At 37.9% G+C, this 26,200-nt stretch overlaps 2 protein-coding genes across 3 annotated transcripts; both read right to left on the bottom strand.

The window, feature by feature from the left end:
• Window positions 1-858: 858 nt before the first annotated feature.
• LOC106085626 (alpha-tocopherol transfer protein-like) lies at window positions 859-7,106 on the bottom strand. Of its 2 annotated transcripts, none has more exons than XM_013249945.2 (3): window positions 6,790-7,106; window positions 6,350-6,722; window positions 859-1,263 (listed from the first exon to the last, which is right to left on the bottom strand). In XM_013249945.2, exons 1-3 carry the CDS (start codon window positions 7,086-7,088, stop codon window positions 1,006-1,008), a joined length of 930 nt encoding a protein of 309 aa, XP_013105399.1. In that variant the 5' UTR covers window positions 7,089-7,106; the 3' UTR covers window positions 859-1,005. The 2 variants fall into 2 exon arrangements, with proteins under 2 accessions (XP_013105399.1, XP_013105398.2); XM_013249944.2 differs by lacking the exons at window positions 6,350-6,722; window positions 6,790-7,106 and adding exons at window positions 1,483-1,855; window positions 1,924-2,236.
• Window positions 7,107-21,391: 14,285 nt separating this feature from the next.
• LOC106085625 (alpha-tocopherol transfer protein-like) lies at window positions 21,392-26,092 on the bottom strand. Its single transcript, XM_013249942.2, has 3 exons — window positions 25,772-26,092; window positions 21,830-22,202; window positions 21,392-21,760 (listed from the first exon to the last, which is right to left on the bottom strand). The coding sequence occupies exons 1-3, from the start codon at window positions 26,068-26,070 to the stop codon at window positions 21,503-21,505; spliced, it is 930 nt and encodes a 309-aa protein (XP_013105396.1). The 5' UTR covers window positions 26,071-26,092; the 3' UTR covers window positions 21,392-21,502.
• Window positions 26,093-26,200: the final 108 nt, after the last annotated feature.

Here is a 26,200-nt window from a genome sequence, read left to right as displayed (position 1 = left end):
GCATTTTTTTGATAAGTATACCGACCGACTCGTAATCACTTTTGATTCGATTTAGCTTTGTCCGTCTGTCTGTCTTTCTGTCCGTCTATCCATATCAATTTGTGTACAAATTACAGGTCGCAGTTTTCATCCAATCGTCTTCAATTTTGGTACAGGCATGATTTTAAGCTTAAAGACGAAGTCTATTGAAATTGGAAAAAATCGGTTCAGATTTAGATGTAGCTCCAGTTGACCACATTTGGATGTAGCTGCCATATATACCGAACTCCCAAATTAAGGTTTTAAGCCCATTATAACTGAATTTTGTTAACCGATTTTGCTAGAAACCTAGCACAAGGAGTTCGGCTAGGCGCTTCGACGTTCGTGCCGAGTATGGTCGAGATCGGGCTATATGTGAATATAGCTGCCATGTATATCGATCTCGCGATATAAGTTCTTGGGACCATAAAATAACGCTTGGGTTCGAATCCTTGCGAAAACCTCAGAAACAAATTTTCAGCGGTAGTTATCCCCTCCTAATGCTGGCGACATTTGTGAGGCACTTTGCCATGTAAAAAACTTTCGAACTCGTCTTTAAAAAGGAGACCACTTATCATTGAGCTTAAATTTGAATCGGAAAGCACTTTGTGATATGTAAGAAGTTTGCTCCTGTTCTTTTATGGAACGTTCATGGGCGAATTTGCATTTGCAGATATTAAATTATTAAAAGATATCGGCAATTTTGTTTCGTAAATCTAATCTAAATTGAAATCTTATCTTGATTTTGATTAAAAACAACAATTTCAAATACATTAAAAATGTCAGCATGAATTGCAATCATTAATGTCAATAAAATTAAGATTGTCAATGGCTACACGTTTCTTGTCAAGTACTAAAGCAAGCATTTTAAAATTTTTGTTTGTTCTCAATTCACATTTATTTTCTCATATTCACGTTTAGTTGTTGTTCAGTTCATTTGTTTTTCCGGTCCATTCAACAAATATCCTTAAAAATCTCATCTATAAGTCAATCGACATCTAATTTGCGGAAGGATCCATCGATGCCAAAAATGCTATTAAAATCAATAGCTTTGCCCGGTCTCAATTTTTCATCGGTGCCATATTCGGCATTCTTTTTGAAATACTCTCTGTATTTATCCAATTTCTGTTCCCATTCTTTTGAGATTTCATCTAAAGAGCCATTTTCTCCACCATATTCTTTGGGTAAGTATTTCAAAGGAACTTGTTGAATTAGGGAATCCATTTTGTTGCCATGTACAAAGAGCTGAAAAATAAAAAGATAGGGGGAAAAATTGAAAAATTGTTTGGATAGAGCAGAACTTTCGTAGGAAATGAAAAAATGAAACAAGGTTTGGAGACATGTTTTTGCAATTGTTAAACAAATTTGATTATTAGAGGAAGCTTGGAAGGCCATTCTGGCGGCTGTTCATCATATATTATGAAAATGTCAATTTATTTTAGGCATGCCTAACAATCTACTCACCCTACTCTGTTGCTTAGCTGACATCATGGGTTTAATCATATTAAAGACTGCTTCAAATCCCGTGGGTGTATTGATGAAATGTGAACCTTTGGGTCTCAATGGCATTGCCTCTTCCGAGAACACCGTCATCTTTTTCGATAAAGACGGTGTCATCTGGAAGAAATGAGCTAAGGTGGCTTTCTCAAAATCACCTATAAAGACAACGCCATTTATATTGGCATAGTCGTCTTCCAGAATCATGATTTCCTGCAGTGCATGGAACAATTGCATTACATCCTCTCCACTGTATTTTTCGGTTGAATAGAGACCACTGCGCATTATGCATATGCGAGGACCATTTTCATTGAGGGGTGTAGGCAAATAAAGCCACATTCTTTAAAGAAATGTACACAAAAAACATAAACACTGACAGTTTACACAAATTTCTTTCGTTCGACATACCCCAAGCTAAACAGTTCTCTAAATTTGGGATCATCTACATTAGTGGCAGAGAATACATCCGGAAATTTACTCTTAAGAGTATAAAATTTGTCTATCTTTGCCTTGGCTCTCTCTAAACTGTATTTACAGCCACGCAGAAAGGCAACCAGAAACTGATCATCTGTATTGGCGCTTAAATGGGGCTGTTGTTTTATCCATTCTTTGAGAGCAGCCAAATCCTCTTCTAGACGCGATGGCACCTCACCCAGTTCAGCAGCAGCCTTTTGCAAATCCTTGTTAAGCGGTCTTATGTTGGCCATGTTTTGTTGAGTGTGAATAGAAAACGACTGAACTAAACTTCAATTGCTTAACATTGAAGTGGTGCAACTTTTTTTGGAATTGAAAGCGAATCCAAATCATATCAATTATCGAAGAAATAAACGTTTATGCGATAAGCATGGACTTGGCAATAGTTGCTCGAATTCTAAATGATTATCAAATTTAGTCAATCAAGCACTTGAACTTGAGGCAATGCCTCTAGAAGATAAGCGATGCATAAAATATGCACCATGGAGAAACTAAGCACAGTTTTGCCCAAGAAAATAGCACTAGTTCTGTGCTATTTTCTTTGTGTTTTATTCAAACGGAAATGAAAATTTCACAAAAGATTCTACAGAAACTAATCTTTGAGGAAATTTTTTATGAAAGACAAAATTTGCACATAAATGAAATTTTGACAAAGTTAGCTATGCTACTAAATAATAAAATTTTTACAAAAAGTTGTATAGAAATGAAATTTTGACAAAAATTCCTGTAAAAATCAAATTTTAGCAAAATCTCCTAACGAGAGAGAATTTTAACAAAATATCCTATTGGAATTCCAAAATTTCCTACAAGAAAGCAATTTTGACAAAATTTCGAGAGAGAGGAAATTTTGACGAAATTTCCTATAGAAAGGAAATTTTGACAGAATTTTCCATAGAGAATAGAATTATTAGAGAATAGAATTATGACATCATTTCCCATACAAAATAAATTCTGAAAAATTTCCTATTGAAAGGAAATTTTCGACAAAATTTCCCACAGAAAAAGAAATTTTGACAAAATTTCATGTAAAAATGAAATTTTCACAAAATTTTTCATAGAAGGGAAATTTTGACAAAATTTCCAACAAAAAGGAAATTTTGGAGAAATTCCCACAGAAAGGAGAAATTTTGACAAAGTTTCCTATAGAAATGAAATTTTGACAAAGTTTCCTATAGAAATGAAATTTTGACAAAATTTCCTATAGAAATTAAGTTTGACAAAATTTCCTATAGAAATGAAATTTTGACAAAATTTTCTATAAAAATGAAATTAATTTTGACAAAATTTCCTATAGAACCGAAGTTTTGACAAAATCTTTTAAATAAAAATCAATTTGTGTTTGTTTGTTGGGATTAGGTTAGGTTAGGTTGAAAAGAGGGTGCAGATATTTATCCGTCCCATGCCAGTATGGACGTACACCTAGGCCAGTTATCGGCTTGTTGTAAGCTCTAAATACAAAAAAAAGTAACCTCGAAAAAGAAAATCTTAGGAATTACGTGCAGTTACAAAATCCTTGATTGTTTTCCATGTCACTCCCCTAAGTTGGTTCATGTCTGGTTTAGTGTCCCCACCTTAGAGCTGGTATCTGTTAGACGCGAAAGCCGGGCAATGGCAACAGACCCGCAAGCTCTACACATGCTATCACTTGCCGCACCGATTTCATATAAGTGAGCTCGTAGTCCTATGTGTCCCGTCATGATACCGAAAGCTATACTGGCCTCCTTCTTACTTCCTTTCAGTAATAGCATCGTCTTCTCACGATCTGGATCCCCCCATAGGATTTAAATCAAGGTTATTGACGGCGGTCCTCTGGCCTTCACCGCCAAATCATCTGCCCTTTCATTCCCCTTTACTCCGTTATGGCCCGGCACCCAATCGATGCGGATTTTGCCATCCTCAGAGAAGGCGTTAATCTCCTTCTTTCACTGCAAGACTGTTCGTAACTTTACCGTCCTGGTTGTTATTGCCCTTATGGCCATTTTGCCGTTCGTAAAGAAGTTCAAACTCGACGTCCTCGCGTTAGCACCACACCACTTCACGCATTCCGTGATCGCCCGGATCTCCGCCTGCAGGACCGTATTATGGTCAGGCAGTCTAAAACAGATCTCAGTCCCCGGGTTCCAAATTTAGACCTCAATACTAGAGTTCCGTCAATCCAAGACTGTGCCGCTGGCAGCAGTGCCTCGCACTCGACCTCAAGGTTCATCTCAGGTATCCGATCGGGAACCTCTTCCCTTCCTTCCAGGTTTCCTATCGTGGCCTCTATTATACCGCGATGGTATGAGCTGCTCCTATTCTCAATCCATTCTCCCATCGCCAAAAGTCTCATAGCCGCAGTGGCAGCCTCACATTTAATCTGTGTTTCAATCAGTCGGATTTCTAGAATAGTTTCCAGTGCCCTAGTGAGCGTGGTCCTCATCGCTCCGCCTATGCCAAGACAACATGTTCTTGTTTGTTTGTTTGTATGTTCCGTATAGACTCAAAAACGGCTTAACCGATTTTCTTGAAATTTTCACAGATGAAAATTGGGTACTACATTTTTTCATATCTGAAGGGGGGACGGACCCTCCCCCAAACCCTTATTTTCACACACGCCATATCACAGAGATGGGTGTTGCAATTTAAGCGAAATTTTGTGTGCTCTCTTATAGTAACCCAGAAACAAATTTTGGATGGCAATTTCGGGTGAGTTACCTAGGGGGACCGCCCCACCTGCCAAATTTATATATAGAGCAATCATGACAATATGGAACTCAAATGAAAGGTATTAAAAATTAAAAAACGCGTATGATATCCAATTGTCGGACCAAGTGTTTGGGGGATCACCCCAATACCCCCCTAAATCGGACTTATTTAACAACCATGGCAATATGGGACACAAATGAAAGGTATTTGCAAGTAGAATACCAATCAAATGTGGGACAAAGTGGTTGGGGGTCGCCCTTCCCAAAAAAGATTTATTTACTAACCGTGGCAATATGGGGCTCAAATAAAAGGTATTTGAGTGTAAAATACGAATCGGATATCCAAATGTGGGACCAAATGTTTGGGGGCAGCCCCTCCCCAAAAACACCCCCAAAGAGGACAAATTTAGGACCATAGCAATATGGGGCTCAAATTAAAGCTATTTGGGAGTAAAGCACGAATATGGTATCAATATTCAGGAAAAAGTGTCTATGGAGCTACCCCATCCCCATAATTTGCTGGCCATTACAATATGGGACTCAAATAAAAGGTATTGTATAGTGGAACACTAATCTGATATATATTTTCAGGGCTAAGTCACTAAGCGCCATACCCGAAAACATCCTCAAACCGGTCATGTTTGGCGACTATTGGAATATGGGGTTCATTGAAAGGTATTGGGGAGTAGACCACAAATCTGATAACAACATTTGGAACCAACTGTCTGGGGGACGTCCCACCCCCATAACAACCCCCAAATAGGACGTATTTGCTCACCATGACAATTTGGGTCTTACAGAGAGTGGAGCTCCATATTGATCGTTTTTAGGGCACACACCACAACCGGACATATTTAGTGACTATTGCAATATGGTGCTCTAATGAAAGGTATTTGAGATTAGAAAACGAATTTGATATCCAATCTTGAAGGCCAATGGCATTATGGGGCTCAAATAAATGATATTTGAGAGTGGCGCACGATGCAGAAATATTTTAAGGCGAAGTGTTTGGGGAACCACCCCATTCCCCAAATCACCCCTAAATCGGAAAAATTTATCGACCATGTTAATGTGTGTCTCAAATAAAACGTATTGGGAAGTAGAGCACGAAATTTATATCCACTTTCGGGACAAATTTTCTGGGGGTCTACCCCTTCCCCAAAACACTCCACATACAGCAATTATTTATTGACCATCGCAATATGGGGCTCAAATAAAGGTATTTGGGAGTAGAATACAAACCTGTTATCCAAATGTGGGACCATGTATTTTGTGCAAGGTATTTGAGATTAGAAAACGAATTTGATAACCAATTTAGGGGACAAGTATTTGGTGGGCGCTTCAACCCATAAACTCCCCTTAAACCAAAGGGGCCGGTTCAGCTAGTTTTCCTTAAAAATGAAACTTAGACTAAATTTCCTATAAAAATGGGAGAAGAAAATCTTAAGATTCTCAAGGAAAACAGTAAAATATTGTTTCCATGGTTTCAAAATTTTTTCTATACCAGTTACGCAACTTGTCTTAGGTTACTTTTGTATTATAGACTTTTCGCAAACGTCAACCGAACTTGATAATTCGGAGAAAGTATGAATGGACTTTCAGACGGTTGCCCATTTTCTTTGTAGCCCTCCCTACATTTATCAATTTTTTCTAACCTAACCTAAAAATCCACTCACCCGACTTTGTTGCTTAGCCGACAACATTGGTTTAATTATGTTGAAGATTGTTTCAAATCCCATGGGTGTATTTACAAAATGTGAAGCCTTGGGTCTCAATGGAATTGCCTCTTCCGCAAAAACAGTCATCTTTTTCGATAACGATGGTGTCACTTGGAAAAAATGGGCCAATGTTGCTTTTTCAAAATCACCAATAAAAACAATGCCATTTATAGTGGCATAGTCATCTTCGAGAATCATTATCTCCTGCTGAGCATGGAACATTTGCAATACTTCCTCGCCACTGTATTTATCGGAAGAATGTAGACCATTGCGCATTATACATATGCGAGGACCATTTTCATTGAGGGGAGTAGGCAAATAAAGCCAAATTCTAAGAAAAAAATTTTTCCAAAAGAAATTGAAGCTGGTTTAGTTAGTAAAAAATTCATTTCACATACCCCAAGCGAATGAGTTCCCTAAATTTGGCATCATCTACATTGGTGGCAGAGAATACATCCGGAAATTTACTCTTAAGAGTATAAAATTTGTCTATCTTTGCCTTGGCCTTCTCTAAACTGTATTTACAGCCACGCAGAAAGGCAACCAGAAATTGGTCATCTGTATTCGCCCTCAAATGGGGCTGTTGTTTTATCCATTCTTTGAGAGCAGCCAAATCCTCTTCTAGACGCGATGGCACCTCACCAAGTTCAGCAGCAGATTTTTGCAAATCCTCATTAAGAGGTCTAATATTGGCCATGTTATATGAATGTGAATAGAAAACGACTGAACTTAAGTTTAACTGTTTAACATGAAATTGGACGAACTATTTTCGAATTTCAAGGGGAACCCTAAATCAGTTGAGTTCGAAGAAAAAAAGTTAATACGATAAGCTTCAAGAGTGTGATTAGAAAAAGTTGGTAAAAGTCGTTCGAACTTTAAATCCACCCCCCTTTGGTGTTAAAATGATAATAGAATATTGTCGACCGAGCTCTTGAACCTAAGGCAATGCCTCGAGAAGATAAGATATGCTAATCAAATGCAGTCGAGAGAAACTAAGGGGAATTCATTTTATTTTAATAAACAGCGCCGAACTAATTTTCGATAAGGTGGCAACACTGACATTTATGGGTATTACAGAAAATCTGTAAAAAAAATTATTGAAAGGAGTTCCCACAAAAATACACAATGAATTTTTGTCAAAAGCCCCAGCACCACGCCCACTAGGGCACTGGAGACTATTCTAGATATCCGACCCACTAACATACAGATTAAGTGGGAGGCAGCTAATGCGGCTATGATACTTAAGGCGATGGGAGAATGGATTGAGGATGGGAGCAGCTCATACCATCGCGGTATAATCGAGGCGACAATAGGAAACCTGGGTGGAAGGGAAGAGGTTCCCGATCGGATACCTGAGACGACACTTGAGATCGAATGCGAGGCATTACTGCCAGTGGCTCAGTCTTGGGCGGATGGAACCCTAGTATTGCCATCAGGAAGATCATGTTACACAGATGGATCAAATCTAGGGGGCAGAGTGAGCCTGAGAGTCTACATTGAGAGCCCAAGGACTGAGATCTATTATAGACTGCCTGACCATAAAACGGTCCTGCAGGCAGAGATCCGGGCGATCACGGAATGCGTGAGGTGGTGTGGTGCTAACGCGAGGACGTCGAGTGTGAACATCTTTACGAACAGTAAAAAGGCCATAAGGGCAATAACAACCACGACGGTAAGGTCACGAACCGTCTTGCAGTGTAAGAAGGAGATTAGAGCCTTCTTTGAGGATGGAAAAAACCGCATTGGTTGGGTGCCGGGCCATAACGGAGTAAGGGGAAATGAAAGGGCAGACGATTTGGCGGTGAAGGCCAGAGGACTGCCGTCAATAAACTTGGTTAATCCAAAGCTTTTCGGGTCGACGCAGTCCGAGTTAAGGTCGTAGGTGGCATGCAACACTGTGAAACAGCGTAACAGTCGGTAAGACACCGAAATCCTATGGGATGATCTACTACTGAAAGGCAATAAGAAGTCAAACTTTTGGTCATCCGAGTCATTCGATTCGGTTACGGTGGTGCCGATATAATTAAAGTTACTGACTGTCTCAAAGACTGTCTCAATCGGTTGTACAAGGTGTTTTGGGAGTTGAAACCATCCATTTCGTCTTATCTCCATTTACTGCCAGACACATTTACACTTACTCTCTTACGATTCTTTCAAAGGCAGCAGTTACTACTTCCGGTGACCGACCTATGATGTCGATGTTGTCGGCATAGGCGAGTAGCATGTGTTCTCTAGGAGTAGTCTTCTCTAGTCTAATCTTCTCCAGCAGGATATTAAAGAGATCACACGAGAGGCTGTCTCCTTGTCTGAAACCTCGTTTGGTATTAAATGGTTCGGAGAGATTCTTTCCTATTCTTACTGAGGAACGCGTATCAGCAAGCAAGGGATACCAAACTCAGACATAGCTTGAAATACCTTTGAACGTATAGGGCTGTCAAAAGTGGCTTTTTAGTCATCAAAGAGATGATAGGTGTTGATTTGTCCTTCTCGGGTCTTTTCCAGGATATGGCACACTGTGAATATCTGGTCCAGGGTGGATTTACCAGGACTAAAGCGGCATTGATAGGGCCCAATTATCTCACTGACTTTAGGTTTTAATCTTTCACACAGTACGCTCGAGAGTAGCTTGTATGCGATAGGAAGGAGATTTATTCCTCTGTAGTTGGCACTTTCCTTCTCGTCTCCTTTCTTGTGTACGGGACATAGTATGCTGAGGTTCCTATCATCGGGTATGCGTTCTTCTAACCAGATTGCGCAGATAAGCTGATGCATACGCCTTATCAGCGTGTCGCCTCCGGTCTTGACAAGTTCAGCGGGTAACCCGTCGGCTACTGCTGCCTTGTTGTTCTTCAGTCGGGTCACTGCTACTTGGACCTCATTTTGATTAGGAGGTAAACATTCTATGCCATCATCATTGATTGGTTCTGCGGTATCCTCTTCGCTGCCAACGTCGTACACTAGCAGTTGGGTAAAATGTTCTTTCCATATCCTCAGCATGTTATCTGTGTCAAATACCAGATTTCCCTCTTCGTCTCTGCAGAAGGATGTGCCTGCACCAAAGCCATCGGTTTGATGTTGAATTCTTTGGTAGAATTTCCGGACTTCATTCTGACTCCTGTACATCTCAATTCGCTCACACTTACGTCTTTCCATTTCCTTTTTCTTTCTGCGCAATAGACGTTTCTCCTCTGTCCTTTTCTTCCGATACCTCTCCTTCATCTACTAATTGCTGGGTTGCTCTGTATGCCGCATTCTTGGCTTCAGTAGCATCTCGATACTCTTGGTCATACCATGGGTTTCTTGGAGGAGACTTCCGGTACCCAAGCACGGTTTTCGCGACATTTGCCATGGAGTGGGCAATAGTTTGCCACTGCGCCATTATATCATCGGAACAAGGAGTGCTTTCATCAAGCTGTTGGGTCAGTCGAGTGGAGTATGCCGCTGCCATCTGTTGTGTTTGCAGCTTTTCAATGTCCAGCTTACGTGCAGTGACAGATCGTACTTTCCTCGACATGTTCAAACGGGTGCGAACCTTTGCTGCTACAAGGTAATGATCCGAATCTATATTCGCTCCACGGATCGATCGTACATCTAACATGCTGGATGAATGCCTTCCATCTATCACAACGTGATCAATTTGGTTCCAAGTGTTTTAATCGGGTGACAACCATGTGGCTTTGTGAATACTTTTATGTTGAAATATGGTGTTACCAACTACCTCGGCGAAATCTATCAGCCTCAAACCATTACTGGGCGTTATCTAATGGAGGCTAAACTTTCCGACTATTGGACCAAAAATGTCTTCCTTCCCTATTTTCGCATTAAAATCTACCAGAACGATTTTAATATCATGGGCGGGGCAGCAGTCACATTCTCGCTCTGGGCGCTCGTAGAAAATATCCTTGGTCTACTAGTTTTTGTCTTCCGTCGCACAGTGGGCCAAATGGCAAAAAAATTGGAAATAAGTCTACAACTTTTTATCTGTTGATTTTAGCCATACAAAATGTTCTAGACATTTGTAGAGGAGGACATAGGCTTTCAGAAAAGTGCTGTTGTTGGTCCATATCTTTAATACAGGGTGAGCTACAGGGTGGTAAAGTTGACCACTTTTGACTTCTCCAAGCTTCTGGGGGCCATAACTTTTGATCTACTCAACCGATTTACATGATTTAGGACTCTAGAGAAAGAGCTTGACAAGATCTAAAAAACTTATGCATAAAGTACCATGCCATCGTGTACTGTTAAGGAGTTATGAATTGTTTAATTTTAAAATATGAAAATTTGGCCTTGGTTTTTTTCAGTGTTTTTTAAATAACTCCGTCAATTTTAAAGCTATAAACTTCATACTTCACACAAATTATGCCAGCATATGTGTGCATAAAATACAAAAGGAATCACGTGAATATCTTTGGCGGTTTAAAAATGGCATCGTTTTCAATATGAAAAATATTTTTTTTGTCAAAAAATTGCAAAATTTTTCAAAAAAGATACTCCCATTTCCTTTAAGTTTTCGCAAACTTTGGCCATCAAAGCATTATCATTTCTTTCCATTTTCACAAAGTCGAGGTATTAAGAAAAGTTTTAAGTGCTAATTTGGCTAATTTCGATATCAAACAACACCGTTATCTTAAGACCAAAATGGCCAATTTTTTTACTAAACTTCAAAAGTTTCTCACTGGAAAAAAAGTTCCACGGGGATTTTTTCGCTTTTTTTGAACTTAAATGAAAGCTTAAAATGTTCCCAACATTTTAAGGTATGTCTCGCCATATCCTAGCCATAAATGAGATCGTAGCGATCAAAATACTGAAAAAAGTCAATTTTCAAGTAGTGCTATATTCATTGCTAAAAAACAAGTATTACGTCACATTTTATTGCAAAGATGTTAAATAAACTTTTATTTGGTAACACTTCTTCTACAAAACACAAAAAGAATCATGGAAATATCTCTATTCTATTCCATTTTATGGAACCGGCAATAAAAAAGTCAATTTTTCAAAAAAGTCGAATTTCCCAAATTTTGTTTTTGTTGTCCTAATTGCACATGACACACTATAGCCATATTTACGCAACATACCTTATCGTAAAGGAAATTTTCATACCTTTCCAACGATGTATAAAACATTTCTCAACTCGGATTCTATCTACTCTAAAATTCATTTACACTTCATTAAACTCTATATAAAAATGTCTATTTGTGAAATGGAACCTTATATGGGGCCTACACTAAAACATTGATAGATTTGCCCAGGGTTTACAATACAAATGTGTTAGAATAAAAAAAGGTCTCCTGCCAAAGTTTAAAAAAATTGGAATAAAAATATGTGTTTTAGAGCGAAAACACTTCGCATCGGCGTGCGTTTATATGTATATTAGCTACTCCCAAAATAAAAAAGCATTTTAGTTTTGTATTATTTGATTTTATTCTCTACCAAATAATCTAAGGTATCAAAATTTAAAAGCTCTTTAATTTGAATGGCATCGGGATCGTCCTTATCTATATCGTCACATATTTTTGGTAGCCATTTAGTTCTGATGCTGTATAGTACCGGATCAGACGATAACAATAAATATTGAAGTAAATCATAATTTTGGTTAAATTTGGTGCTCTTTCGGGTATTGAAAAGCCGGAACTGTTTAACATCTCTATTACGGGATTCCTGAGCTTCTTCTGTAAGTTCTCCTAACGGAAGTATGTTGTATTCCACAATTTCCTTGCCATGATGTAAGACTTTATGTACTGTCGGTGTTAAAGCTTTCCACGAATATAAATCAGATAAAATGTTTTTTGTGTCATTACTATAAGCTTCAAATTTGGTTGAATTTATCATCTTTTTGCTATTGATTACAGCCAAAATCACTTTGAATCGTCTTAGCAAGTGTTCATCAAGACCGGTTATTTTAGATGTCGATACGGGGTCCTCAAAAAACCGCCTTGCCGAGTTGCCATCATTTGTGCTTCCGTATCCGTAAAGAGGTTTATCTATTATAAGTCCCTTTTGTTTAAACTCCAACTGGATTCGATTCTTCTCTTCCTGCCTCATTTTGTGAAGATCTTGGTTGTTTCTAGCAGAGACATCGCGGTTTCCAGGGCTAGTCCGATATTTAAGGTCATACGATAAATGCAAACAATACTCCATGAATCGAATTCTACAGTGCAGGGGCGAAATACCGAAATTGAGCGCATTTTCGTTTACTAAATTTTCATCAGACTTGTCCTCGAATTGCCCATTCTTCTTGCCACAAATATTGCATCTCCAATTGGACATAACGCCAGTTAATGCGTTTGCCACCTTTCCATCGATCATAGTGAGTTGTAGTTGAAACGAAACTTTTATATTTCTTCCCAATTGGTTTATAACAATCATGGGTAATGCAGCAATTTCTTCCTTTATTTCGTTCACCAAAGATCGTGTTGTGTTCCGGTCTTCCTTTGTATACTCAAACCGAATTGGGCGACATAAATATTTTGACCCAGGTGTTCTATTTATCCATATATCTTGAAATGCATTTTCTTTCGATGATGAAGATTGGTCCTTGTACAATCTCATTCTCAATGGTACTAATGATGCCATGAAAATTGATGCGAAGTTGGTATCTATTTCTGTTTGTTGCTTATATTCGGAAAATCCAGATGATCCATCACAACCCCATTTGCTGATCAAAACCACTTCGGAATTATTACATGTGTTCAACTGTTCTTCAGTAAAATTAGAAATAATTCTAACAGCTGTATTTTCAACAAGATCAGCAAGTTTCACTCTTGCTTTTAATTCGTCCACGTATATATTTGATGGCACCATTTTCGTCCTGGTGTTGTACAATTTATGTTTTGAGGGTAAACAACCCCATCCTTTTTCACGAAGAGCCTTCCTCATTGTTGAGTATTTGTTTCTTGAGAGGCCTAGGTTCAAAATCAGGGCCAGTGCATCTTCCTCCGTGAATTCTGTAGTCGATTTTGGAGTTGGAATACTTTCTACCATTCTCTTTACCCTTTTCGGAGATGCTAATGGTAAAACATCGACAATTCGTCCAACATTTTTTGGTTGTGTTTTTAACAATGCTGTTTTGAACGTATCTTTTATTAAATTTGGCGGATGTGCCGCCAATAGTTCCTCTTGTTTTTTCTTTTTGGTTTTCTCCGTAACTTCGTCGTATGCTTTGCTAGGCCGGCCGGGAATCAGCGGTTTAATTTCAATAAGTAGATCCGATTTCAGCCACTTCTCATACATTTTGAAAAACTTGATTTTTGCGAATGAACATTCTGGCAACCTTCTCTCAAATGATTTGTAGAATTTTTCAAGTTTGTCTAAAGCGTCTTTATTTAGCCTTATTCCATATATGTGGTCCAAAGTGTAAACAAGTTCCTTAAATGACTCCGTGTATGATTTGGAATCATTTTTGATGTCCCATACAATTTTCGAAAGAGTGGAATACTTCAGTATGACTTCCATAACTTATAAATGTCCTTTACGCCTCTACAAAATATAATGAAGAAAATTTGGATTTTGTTCAAATATTTATGCAATATATTCACAATTAATGACCCATTTCAGGTATCAGACGCAATCGTAAAAAGGGGTCCAAAGTGCCTCTTTTTACTTACTCTTCTATAATTATTTACCTGGACTCGAATTTGGTTAAAAAAAATGACAATGAATTTTTTATGGGTAGGTTTTTTCACATTCATTGATACGGTGGATTTCCTGGGAATTCGACATAGCGAAACAGGTAACATTTGTCTGCATCAAATCTTAACACAAATATATATATATATGCAGGTATATTTCTAGGTTACTTTTTATTCAAAAATCATCAGCTTACATTAAAAATAGATGTAGGTACTATACAAACGCACGCCGATGCGAAGTGTTTTCGCTCTAAAACACATATTTTTATTCCAATTTTTTTAAACTTTGGCAGGAGACCTTTTTTTATTCTAACACATTTGTATTGTAAACCCTGGGCAAATCTATCAATGTTTTAGTGTAGGCCCCATATAAGGTTCCATTTCACAAATAGACATTTTTATATAGAGTTTAATGAAGTGTAAATGAATTTTAGAGTAGATAGAATCCGAGTTGAGAAATGTTTTATACATTGTTGGAAAGGTATGAAAATTTCCTTTACGATAAGGTATGTTGCGTAAATATGGCTATAGTGTGTCATGTGCAATTAGGACAACAAAAACAAAATTTGGGAAATTCGACTTTTTTGAAAAATTGACTTTTTTATTGCCGGTTCCATAAAATGGAATAGAATAGAGATATTTCCATGATTCTTTTTGTGTTTTGTAGAAGAAGTGTTACCAAATAAAAGTTTATTTAACATCTTTGCAATAAAATGTGACGTAATACTTGTTTTTTAGCAATGAATATAGCACTACTTGAAAATTGACTTTTTTCAGTATTTTGATCGCTACGATCTCATTTATGGCTAGGATATGGCGAGACATACCTTAAAATGTTGGGAACATTTTAAGCTTTCATTTAAGTTCAAAAAAAGCGAAAAAATCCCCGTGGAACTTTTTTTCCAGTGAGAAACTTTTGAAGTTTAGTAAAAAAATTGGCCATTTTGGTCTTAAGATAACGGTGTTGTTTGATATCGAAATTAGCCAAATTAGCACTTAAAACTTTTCTTAATACCTCGACTTTGTGAAAATGGAAAGAAATGATAATGCTTTGATGGCCAAAGTTTGCGAAAACTTAAAGGAAATGGGAGTATCTTTTTTGAAAAATTTTGCAATTTTTTGACAAAAAAAATATTTTTCATATTGAAAACGATGCCATTTTTAAACCGCCAAAGATATTCACGTGATTCCTTTTGTATTTTATGCACACATATGCTGGCATAATTTGTGTGAAGTATGAAGTTTATAGCTTTAAAATTGACGGAGTTATTTAAAAAACACTGAAAAAAACCAAGGCCAAATTTTCATATTTTAAAATTAAACAATTCATAACTCCTTAACAGTACACGATGGCATGGTACTTTATGCATAAGTTTTTTAGATCTTGTCAAGCTCTTTCTCTAGAGTCCTAAATCATGTAAATCGGTTGAGTAGATCAAAAGTTATGGCCCCCAGAAGCTTGGAGAAGTCAAAAGTGGTCAACTTTGACACCCTGTAGCTCACCCTGTATTAAAGATATGGACCAACAACAGCACTTTTCTGAAAGCCTATGTCCTCCTCTACAAATGTCTAGAACATTTTGTATGGCTAAAATCAACAGATAAAAAGTTGTAGACTTATTTCCAATTTTTTTGCCATTTGGCCCACTGTGCGTCGGGAATTGGGTACAAATAAGGCTGATGTTGACTGATGTTGGCTTTTATGCGGATTGTGGCTAGCCTCTCATCCACCGGAGTAAAGCTGGAGACAAGGTCTCAGTCTCCGACTAACCACAAATCCACAGCCAAATTCCTGCCTCGTGTTATGGCTGCTATAGTATAGTTCGTCACCGTTTGGTGTTGTAGTGACGCCATTCCCAGTCCATCGTGCTTCCTGTAAGGCGGTAATGTCTGCCTTGTACTTCTCTAATACATCCACCAGCGCGTATACTGCACCTTCTCTATAAAGAGTGAGGTCATTCCAAGGGCAGATCCGCAAGTCATGGTCCTTTTTTCGTTTCCGTGGGTCGTCAACGTTGGGGCGTCCGTTTTTACTAGTCCTTTGTTTCTCATAGAAGTTCTCATAGTTTTCCGGGGGCGGGTTACTGGCCCAGCGGCCCAACCACATGGGTTTTGTGGGATGGCACAAGCATCCCTCGTTGTGGCGAGCCGCTTGCTCCAAGATCCGACGCTCGCCCCTAACCTGGGAACAGACGCTGATGTTGGCCATTGGGTATTTGAAGGCGCCAATAACTCGCCTTGTCATCCCGAGTATCATTGGCACTCAGTATTTAATGACTCTCCTCACTGAGACTCCCTTTCGAAAATTGAACTGCGATTAGAGTTTAAAATTTAAACAACGTTTTCTAAAGAAATGAAATGTGAAACAACTTCCTAGCACTATAAAATCTCGATTTAATTTCTTTTAGAAATAAAATTTTAATATAATTTCCCAAATAATTAACATTTTCAATGACTTCTACATAACTAATTTTTTGCAAAATGTTCCATAAAAATGAGATTTTAACATCAAATTTTTTTCAAAAATTACATGAGAGAAAATTGTTTGTCAATGGACAAATTCTTTAAACAAAATTTTGTTTGTAATTTCTAATTAGTTATGTCTTACTAATTAATAGAATAATTTTTTTGGTAAGATATGATTTTTTTCCACATTCAATCCACATTTAACTTCCTGAATGATCCATCAATGCCAAACATGCTGTCGAAATCAATAGCTTTGCCCGGTCTTAACTTTTCATCGGTACCAAATTCAGCACTCCTCTTGAAATAATCTCTGTGTTTATCCAATTTTTGTTCCCATTCATTTAGAATCTCCTCAACAGAACCATTTTCACCACCATATTCCTTGGGTAAATATTTCAAAGGAATTTCCTTGGTCAACAGATCCATTTTATTGCCATGTACGAACATCTAGAATATAGGGAATATAGAAAAACATACTCAGCTACACTGCTTAAAGAAAACTTACCCTACTCTGGTGCTTGGCCGACATCATGGGCTTCACCATATTAAATACAGGTTCAAATCCACTAGGGGTATTAATGAAATGGGAAGCCTTGGGACGCAAGGGTATGGCTTGTTCGGAGAACACTGTCATTTTCTTCATTATCGCCGGTGTCATTTGAAAGAAATGTGCCATGGTGGCCTTTTCCATGTCCCCTATAAAGACGACACCATTTATACTGGCATAGTCATCTTCCAGTAGGATAATTTCTTGCAAAGCACTGGCCACTTGCATAACGTCCTCGACTGTATATTTATCCGTAGAATATAAACCGCTGCGCATAATACCAATACGTGGTCCATTGCCGTGCAGAGGGGTGGGCAAATAAAGCCACATTCTAAAGGTAATTCAGAGGAAACCATAAAAGTCTTTAAATTACCCATTGTAATTGAAAACCTTACCCCAAACGAAAGAGTTCTCGGAATTTCGGATCATCAACATCGGTGGGACGGAATAGCTCTGGGAATTTAGTTTTTAAAGTATAAAATTTATCTATTTTCGCCTTGGCTCTCTCCATACTGAATTTACAGCCTCGCAGAAATGTCACCAATAACTGATCATCTGTATTGGCTTTTAAGTGGGGCTGTTGCCTGATCCATTCCTTAAGAGCCGCCAAATCTTCTGCCAAACGTGAGGGATCCTCTCCTATTTCGGCTGCTGCTTTTTGTAAATCGGCATTTAAAGGTCTTATATTCGACATGTTCAACTTCTAGCCAATGACAACAAACTAAATGTGGTATTTCTTCCAACTAACTTTGGGGGGTATTGAAATTTAGTGATAGGAAATAAAATCATTTATTATCAATAAAATATACAATATACCAAAGATAAGTCGCGATATGGTTGTTTTGGTTTACTTTTCGGAGAGTGCGAATTAATAAAAATTCAAAAATATTCTCTTTTCTGTCACTACTCTCATTTCGATTTTAGGTTGACCATTCAAAATATATTCCCACAAATGCCTTATCACTTTTTTTTACAGGAAAACATAGTAAGACACGGGCAGTATTAAAAATGTTTAAAGAGTATTAAAAATGTTTGCCTTCAAGATCATGGCAGTCGCCGCAGGGATAATTACCAAACGAATGGTTACCCAACTTTTTTTTGACAGAGATATGACGAAGTAAAGGTTGATTTTTTAAGAGCTATAAGAAAGTTTTTCAAAAAAACACATAAATTTCAGAAAAATTCATGAAATCTTTGTTTGAATCAATGGTACGATCCTCTCAATTATTCCATTGTTACGCGTGCTGTGAAGCATGTGGCACCGTCTGGTTGAGACCACATGTCATGCAACTCAAACACTTGTATTTTGGGCAAAAAAAAGTTGGATATCATCTCCCGGTAACGCTCGCCATTCACAGTTACGTTACGATTCGCATCATCTTTGAAGAAGTATGGCCCAATGATGCCACCAGCCCATAAACCGCACCAAACTGTGACTCTTCCTGGATGCATTGGTAGCTCTTGCAATGCTTCTGTCTGATCTTCTCCCAAAAACTGAGAAGACGAAGTAAATAGACACCCATTGTATGGTGGAGAGTTTAAAAATTACTTATGTGAGTTGTTGTTCATCGCTTAAATATTGCTAAACAATGTATTGGCCTAAGAAATACTTGTTGTATTTTCTTGTACTTGGCAGCCAATTGTCTGTTGCTCTTATGAGCAATGCCGAAACTTTCAAAATTATCACTTTCCGAGTTTACCATCCGCCCTCGACAAAGCTGCTCAACATACGGACCGTTCGTTGCTAAATCAAAAAGAGAGAAAAAAATGTTGTGTGCGAGAATGTGTCCATAACAATGATGAGCACACAATTGCAATTACGTGCACAAAATGTACACATGAAATGGTGTGCGTATTTTCGCCCATCATTGGTCTATACGCTCAAATTCGCACCCCTTTTCTCTAGTACGTGAGACACAAGATAAATGTTATTGGTCCTGTAAACGTTTGCGGTTACGAAACACTTTTGCCATTAAAGGGTTTTTGGTTTTACAACAAGTGATAGGCGAAGCTGCTAAATGGTTAGCAATAAACAAAATTAGTTTCGTTCAACAATGCTTCGTTTATGCCTAATGTTTGATATGTTGAAGCGGAACATTACACAGTTATAATAAAAAAAAACTTCATAATAAAAGTATTTTGTCTGTCATAAAAGTGTCCCAAACGTTTTATTTTATTTATTAATAGCTGAACCGGGCCCGATCCGCTGCGCCTTCTTTTATTTTATATTGAACAAAATTATCATTTGAATATTTTTGTTCGATAATTAAAAAGTTTTTAGTGAATACCATGTTAGTAAATGTATATCGCTTGACTAACAATATAACAATATAAATGCCTTTATCTAAATCCCATATGATCTCTATTGGCCTATGAATTTGCTCGGAGGATTTAGGGTGTGCCAAATATATGGTCCCACATTTGGATATCAGATTCATATTCTACTCCCAAATAACTTTATTCGAGCCCCATATTGCGTTGGTCTGTAAATAGTTGCTGTTTGTGGGGTGTTTTGGGGAAGGGGTAGATTCCCAGAAAATTGGTCCCGAAAGTGGGACCATGCTCTACTCCCCAATACCTTTCATTTGAGCCCCACATTGACAGGGTCGGTAAATATGCTCGATTAATGTGTGTTTGGGGAGTGGGGTTGTCCCCCAAATACTTAGCCCTGAAAATATTTCATCATCGTGCTCTACTCTCAAGTATCTTTTATTTGAACCCCATACGCCACTGGTTTCAAAATTGGATATCAAATTCCTTTTCTAATCACAAATACCTTTCATTTAAACCCCTTATTGAAAAAGTAGGTAAATATGTCCGGTTTGGGGTTGTTATGGGGGTGGGACGCCCCCTAGACTGTTGATCCCGAATGTTCATATCAGATTTGTGGTCTACACCCAAATACCTTTCATTTGCGCCCCATATTCCCATAGTCGACAAACATGACCGGTTTGGGTGGTGTTTTTGGGGATGGGGCGCCCACTCATTGACTTGGCCCTGAAAATATATATCAGATTGGAGTTCTATTCTAAAATACCTTTTATATGAATCCCATATTGCAATTGTCAGCAAATACGTCCTATTTGGGTGGTCTTACTCCGGAAGACCTTTTATTTGAGGCCCATATTGCGATGGTTGCAAATTTGTTTTCTTTGGGGGTTTTTTTGGAGAGTGACCGCCCCCAAACAATTAGTCCGACATTTTGATATCAGATTCGTTTACTACACTCGAATACCTTTTACTTGAGCCCCATATTGCCATGGTCAGTAAATAAGTCCTGTTTGGGGGGTGTTTGTGGAGGTGTATACCCCAGAATCTTGGTCCCAAATTTGGATATCCCATTCGAATTCTACTCGACAATATCTTTTATTTGAGTCCCATATTGTCGCGATTGGTGTATATATATATTGTAGGTTTTGGGGATGGGGTGGCCCATCCTAGGTACCACATCCGAAATTCGGATACCAAATTTTCGTTTTAAGGTTACTATAAGAGAGCACACAAAATAGCAGATGCGGTAATTGACTACCGGGTGAATGTAGTCCTTGGAGAACTACCGCCACCCATTGCACCCGAAGAAATCGACCTCCCCCGGCAAACCAGAGTAGTTCTGGCTCAATTACGTTCCGGCAGATGCAGCCGCCTCAATTCCCACAGAGCAAGGATTGATGCTGACGTGCAAGATGAATGTCTAGATTGTAACCAGGGACCGCACGACACACGTCACCTGTTTAACTGCCCGGCCAGACCCACTCGACTCAGATCCAGATCCCTGTGGACGCACCCCATCTTAGCCGCAGAGTTCCTGGGTCTTGACACTCAACAGAATCTAGCAGACGAAAGACAGAGCACAATAAACTGCTACAACAACAACACAAAATCGCACTTCTCATCTCCCAGGGTAAGGGGGAGGGTCCGCTCCCGGTATCATTATGCACCATCGGTTTAGCCGTTTTTGAGTCTTTACTGAACATACATACAAACAGTCAAACATATAAAAAAATAAAAGATATTTACCGGATTGGCTGGTCGTTTCATCTATTTTTCATTAATCTCCCAAAGGGGAGAGCTACGGGCTGATTGACTATGAGCATGAATATATAAGTGGATTTTCGGCAGCTGGTTAGGCCAACCCGTCTGGGCCCCATGTCTGCCGGCCCACTGTTCATAGCTTGCTTTTTCTGGTATTTATGGTTAGAGCCCACAAGGAATTTTTGTGGAATCTAAGTTTACCGCACCAAACTAACAACTGCGGCCCACTGTGCAATTTCTCCTCATATGTCAATTTTCATTCTAGGGACCTTTTTAGTTTTTAGCTAATAATAAATATTATTTTTTCTTTATTTTTGTAGGTGCTACTTCTAAGGAACTCATATAAAGATTGTGTCTCATATTAAGAATGGTAAGTGAACAAACTCAAGCAAAAACTTATTCTGTATAAATAACATTTAACAAATACCACCAAATTACATTAGTCAACATTTAATTTTCGGAAAGAGCCATCAATTCCCAATAAGCTATCAAAATCAATTGCTTTGCCAGGTCTTAATTTCTCATCGGTACCATATGCTGCACTCCTTTTGAAATAGTCTCTATATTCGTCAAACTTTTTGTCCCATTCCTCAACAATTTCTGGTATTGAGCCGTTTTCGCCTCCATATTCTTTGGGTAAATATTTTAAAGGGATTTCTTTGGTAAGCAATTCCATTTTACTGCCATGAACAAATAGCTAAAAAATAAATTTGGGTTTTATATAAAACCATAAAAGTTTTTCGCTATAACATAAAAAAAAACTTACCCGGCTCTGTTGTTTGGGCGACATCATGGGCTTGATCATATTGAAAATCGGCTCAAATCCTCTTACGGTGTTTATGAAGTGAGACGCTTTTGGCCTTAGCGGTACAGCCTCTTCATCATACACTGTCATTTTCTTCATTATGGATGGAGTCATTTGAACAAAATGCGACATTGTGGCCTTTTGGAAATCGCCTATAAATATTATGCCATTTATGATGGCATAATCATCGTAGTAAAATTGTATTTCCTGCATGGCATGAGCAACCTGCAGTGTTTCCTCCACCGTATATTTATCGGCAGGGTATACACCGGAACGCATAAGGGCAATTCGTGGACCATTATCATGTAGAGGAGTGGGTAAATATAGGAAAATGCTGTAAAAGAAGAGAGAGAGATTTAAATTATCACATTAATTTGGAATTTTAATATTCGCACCCTATTTTCTTTTCATCCCAAAGCAAAAGTTATTATCCCGATACCGATATCGCTATCTCCTCTGTACTACCCAGTTTCGTTAGTCGAAATACTCATATCGATTAACAATAAGTAAAAGTGTGCTAGGTCCGGCCGGGCCGAATCTTGGGAACCCACCATGGAAATTTTACAAAATATATTGAAATTTTACAAAATAAATTGATTAGAAGAAGATCATAATTTCATTCTTCATACAAAACTTCTGTCAAACTAGGAAAATTTAAAGCTCTAGGAACCGAGCAAGGGTGATCGAGAGATCGGTTTACATGGGAGCTATATCAGGTTATAGACTGATTTGGACCATATTTAGCACAATCATTGGAGGTTCGTAACAGAGCACCGCATGTAAAATTTCAGCCAAATCGAACAAAAATTGCGGCTTCCAGGGGCTGAATAAGTCAAATCGGGAGATCGATTTCTATGGGAGCTATATCAGGTTGTAGACCAATTTGGACCGTACTTAGCACACTTGTTGGAAGTCATAACAAAACACTACATGCAAAATGTCAGCCAAATCGTACAACAATTGCAACTCCAAAAATTGCGGCTCAAGAAGTCAAATCGGGATATCGCTTTATAAAGGAGCTATACCAGGTTATAGACCGATTCCAACCGTACGAGACATAGTTATTGGAAGTCATAACGGAACCTCATATCCAAAATTTCAGCCAAATCTGATAAAAAATTAAAGATGTCAAATCAGGAGATCGGTTTATATACGAGGTATATCAGGTTATAGACCGTACTTGACACAGTTGTTAGAAGTCATAACAGAACACTTTCTGCAAAATTTTAGATAAACCGGAAAAAATTGTGGCTTTCAAGGGCTCAAGAAGTCAAATCTGGAGATCGGTATATTTAGAAGGTATAACAGGTTATTGACCGATTTGGACCGTACTTGGCACAGTTGTTGATAGTCATAACAGAACACTTTCAGCTTCCAGGGGCTCATGAAGTAAAATCCGGAGATCGCTTTATATGGGGGCGATATTCAAATTTAAACAGATATGGCCCATTTGCAGTCCCCAACGACGTACATCGATAATCTGTGCAAAATTTCAAGCGGCTACCTTTACGAGTTCAACCGCTATCGTAATTTCGGCAGACGGACGGACGGAAATGGCTATATCGACTCAAAATGTCGAGACGATCGAGAATATATATGCTTTAGGGGTCCTATGTCAATATTTCAATGACTAGATTAGTATACTTCCATCCATATGGTGGTGTGTATAAAAAGGATTATAACAAGAAATCCCTATGAATTTTTTATATGCTTGGATAAGAATTGCGCCGTTTAAAGGCGCAAGAAGTATTTATATTGGGGGGATCGGTTTATATGGAAACTCTATCAAGTTTTAGGGAGGCCACCGTAGCGAGGCGGTTAGCTTATGCGCCTAAGATGTTGAACACCTGGGTTCGATTCCTGGAAGGATCATCAGATAATTTTTCAGCGATGGGTATCCCCTCCGAATGCTGGCGACATTTGTGAGGTACTTTGCCATGTAAAAACTTCTCCCCAAAGATTTGTCGCTCTGTGGCACACCGTTCGGACTCGGCTATAAAAAGAGGTCCCTTATCATTGAGCTTAAAATTGAATCGGCCAGCACTTATTGATTGGTGAGAAGTTTGCCCCAGTTCCTTAATTTAATGTTCATGGACAAATTTGCATATCAGGTTTTATACCGATTAGAACCATGCCTGGAACATATGTTGGAAGTCATAGGAGAAGTCCTCGTACAAAATTCTAGCCAAATCGTATAAGAATTGCGCCCTCTAGTGGCTCAAGAAGTATATTCCGGAGATCGGTTTATGTGGGAGCTATATCAGGTTTTAGACCGATTGGAACCATATTCGGTACATCTGTTGGGTGTCATAGGAGATGTCCTCGTGCAGTATTTCAGCCAAATCGGATAAGAATTGCGTTCTCTATAGGCTTAAAAAGTATATTCGGTTTATATTGGAGCCAGGGACGTAGCCAGGATTTTATTTTGGGGGGAGCCCACGGCAAATTTTTTCAAAATCGAAAATTGGCCAAATTCTTCTGTTACTGTGAAATTGGTAAAGATACCTCAATTTTTTTAATATTGTGATCAGTATTTTTTGCTGGAACTGATCCATTGGCAGTGACATTGAGTCTTAAAGTCAGAGCTGAATTTTGCACTGATTGCCAACACACTATTTATAGGCCGAATCTAATCCTTCAAACAAAGTGTGGTTGTCTTTACGAATGTCTTTTGGAAGTTGTGTTAAGAGCTTCGACCGCTAGAACGCAGTGTCGAATCCCATTCGAATCATTAAATTCAAAATCATTAAATCCAGCTTTTTTCGCTAAATGGTCATAAAATATTAAGAAAATAATTTTGTTGTTGAAGGGGCTTAGGAAAAAAAAAGATTTTTTTTTACAAATACTTTTGAAATTCAAAATATTTAAAAAAATTGGTATGCCAATATAAATTCTCGGGCGTAGGAATCGAGGGTATAGTTTAAAATGATGTCTTTAAAAATATTTATTGAAACTTGTACGCAGAAAAAATTGTAGGAAAATGTTGTTTGGTACAGATAAGCATAATAAAATGCAAAATGTAGTGTAGCACAATGCAACATTTTTTGAAATTTTAATTTTAAAAATAATTTCGAGGTTAAGTTGTCTTCAGAGAGTATATCGTTGAAATGTTGTCCTTAAAAAATTCATTAAAATTTAGTCTTTAGAGAAATTTTTATTGCAATTAGTTTTTAAAAACATTTTGTCTTTAGAAAAAAAATAATGAAAATGTTGTGTGAAGTTATGTCATTAGATAACATTACGCTGAAATTTTGTCTTTGGAAAAATTTCATTTAAATTTGTTTAGAAAAAATTTCTTTAAAAGTTTGTTTTTACCAAGAATTTCATTATAATTTTGTCCTTAAGAAATTTACAAATATGAATATTATAAATATCAATTTTTGTCATTTTAAAAAATGTTACTGAAATTTTTTAAGTCTTCTTCTTATTGTTCATCATGATGATGCAGTTTAGGATTTGAAATTAAATTTAACAAATAAGTTATATTTATCATCCTGAAATAGTCTAGGTGAATCTAGGGTAAATTTTTAATAGCTTACAGGGGTTCGATCCCCTTACCTTTCATGTGGGAGATGAACTTTTTAGAATCTTTCTATTCATTTATTGCCCAATTGTTATACAATATTACACAAAATCGGTTCAAGTTTACATATCTCCCTAGATATTTCATTCGACATACGATTGTGTGGTATAGTAATCAAAACATTTTCATAATAATTAACAAACATACATCTCACTAGTCGCCCAAACGACCTAAAAGTTCTAAAAAACCTTCAAGCGGAAACAAAATTTGTTCTTGTTAATATAACACCCAAACGAAATTATTTGAAATCAATTGCCAGGGAGATGACCCTGAAAAATTATCCTAAGGTAAAAATGCTATGTATAGTCTCTTTTACTTACCCGGCACGATTAATTTCTCGAAATTTAGGATCATCAACATCCTTTGGAGCAAAAATTTCCGGATACTTACTTCGCAACGTAAAGAATTTGTCAATTTTTCCTTTGGCCCTTTCCAAACTGTATTTGCAACCTCGCAAAAATGCCGCCAAAAACTGATCATCCGTATTTGCCCGCAAATGAGGTTGTTGTTTGATCCATTCCTTTAATGCGGCCAAATCTTCAGCTAAACGCGTTGGGGTCTCACCGATTTGGGCTGCCGCCTTTTGTAAATCTTCACTCAAAGGTCTAACATTGGCCATGTTTAATGAAATACTAACGAAAATCTATCGCAAATCAATTGTATTTGAAGTAAAGTTGGAGAAAGGGAGAGAGAGAGACCGTTGCAGTAAAGATATATACCCAATTCCTTATCTATGAAATAAAAATTAA

The sequence above is a fragment of the Stomoxys calcitrans genome, chromosome 5, assembly GCF_963082655.1.
Source record: "Stomoxys calcitrans chromosome 5, idStoCalc2.1, whole genome shotgun sequence".
Taxonomy (NCBI): Eukaryota; Metazoa; Arthropoda; class Insecta; order Diptera; family Muscidae; genus Stomoxys; species Stomoxys calcitrans.
The sequence above is the reverse complement of the archived record's forward strand: the minus strand, read 5'-3'. Positions and strand labels throughout refer to the sequence as shown.

Excerpts from the sequence above, each read along its gene's own strand:
- LOC106085626 (XM_013249945.2), bottom strand. The coding sequence starts at position 7,088 with ATGGCCAATATTAGACCTCTTAATGAGGATTTGCAAAAATCTGCTGCT. Across the intron at positions 6,723-6,789 it reads AGGGAACTCATTCGCTTGGG|AATTTGGCTTTATTTGCCTA; the intron begins GTATGTGAAATG and ends TTTTTTTCTTAG. Across the intron at positions 1,264-6,349 it reads CGGCTAAGCAACAAAGTCGG|CTCTTTGTACATGGCAACAA; the intron begins GTGAGTGGATTT and ends TTTATTTTTCAG.
- LOC106085625 (XM_013249942.2), bottom strand. The coding sequence starts at position 26,070 with ATGGCCAATGTTAGACCTTTGAGTGAAGATTTACAAAAGGCGGCAGCC. Across the intron at positions 22,203-25,771 it reads CGAGAAATTAATCGTGCCGG|CATTTTCCTATATTTACCCA; the intron begins GTAAGTAAAAGA and ends CTTCTTTTACAG. Across the intron at positions 21,761-21,829 it reads CGCCCAAACAACAGAGCCGG|CTATTTGTTCATGGCAGTAA; the intron begins GTAAGTTTTTTT and ends TTTATTTTTTAG.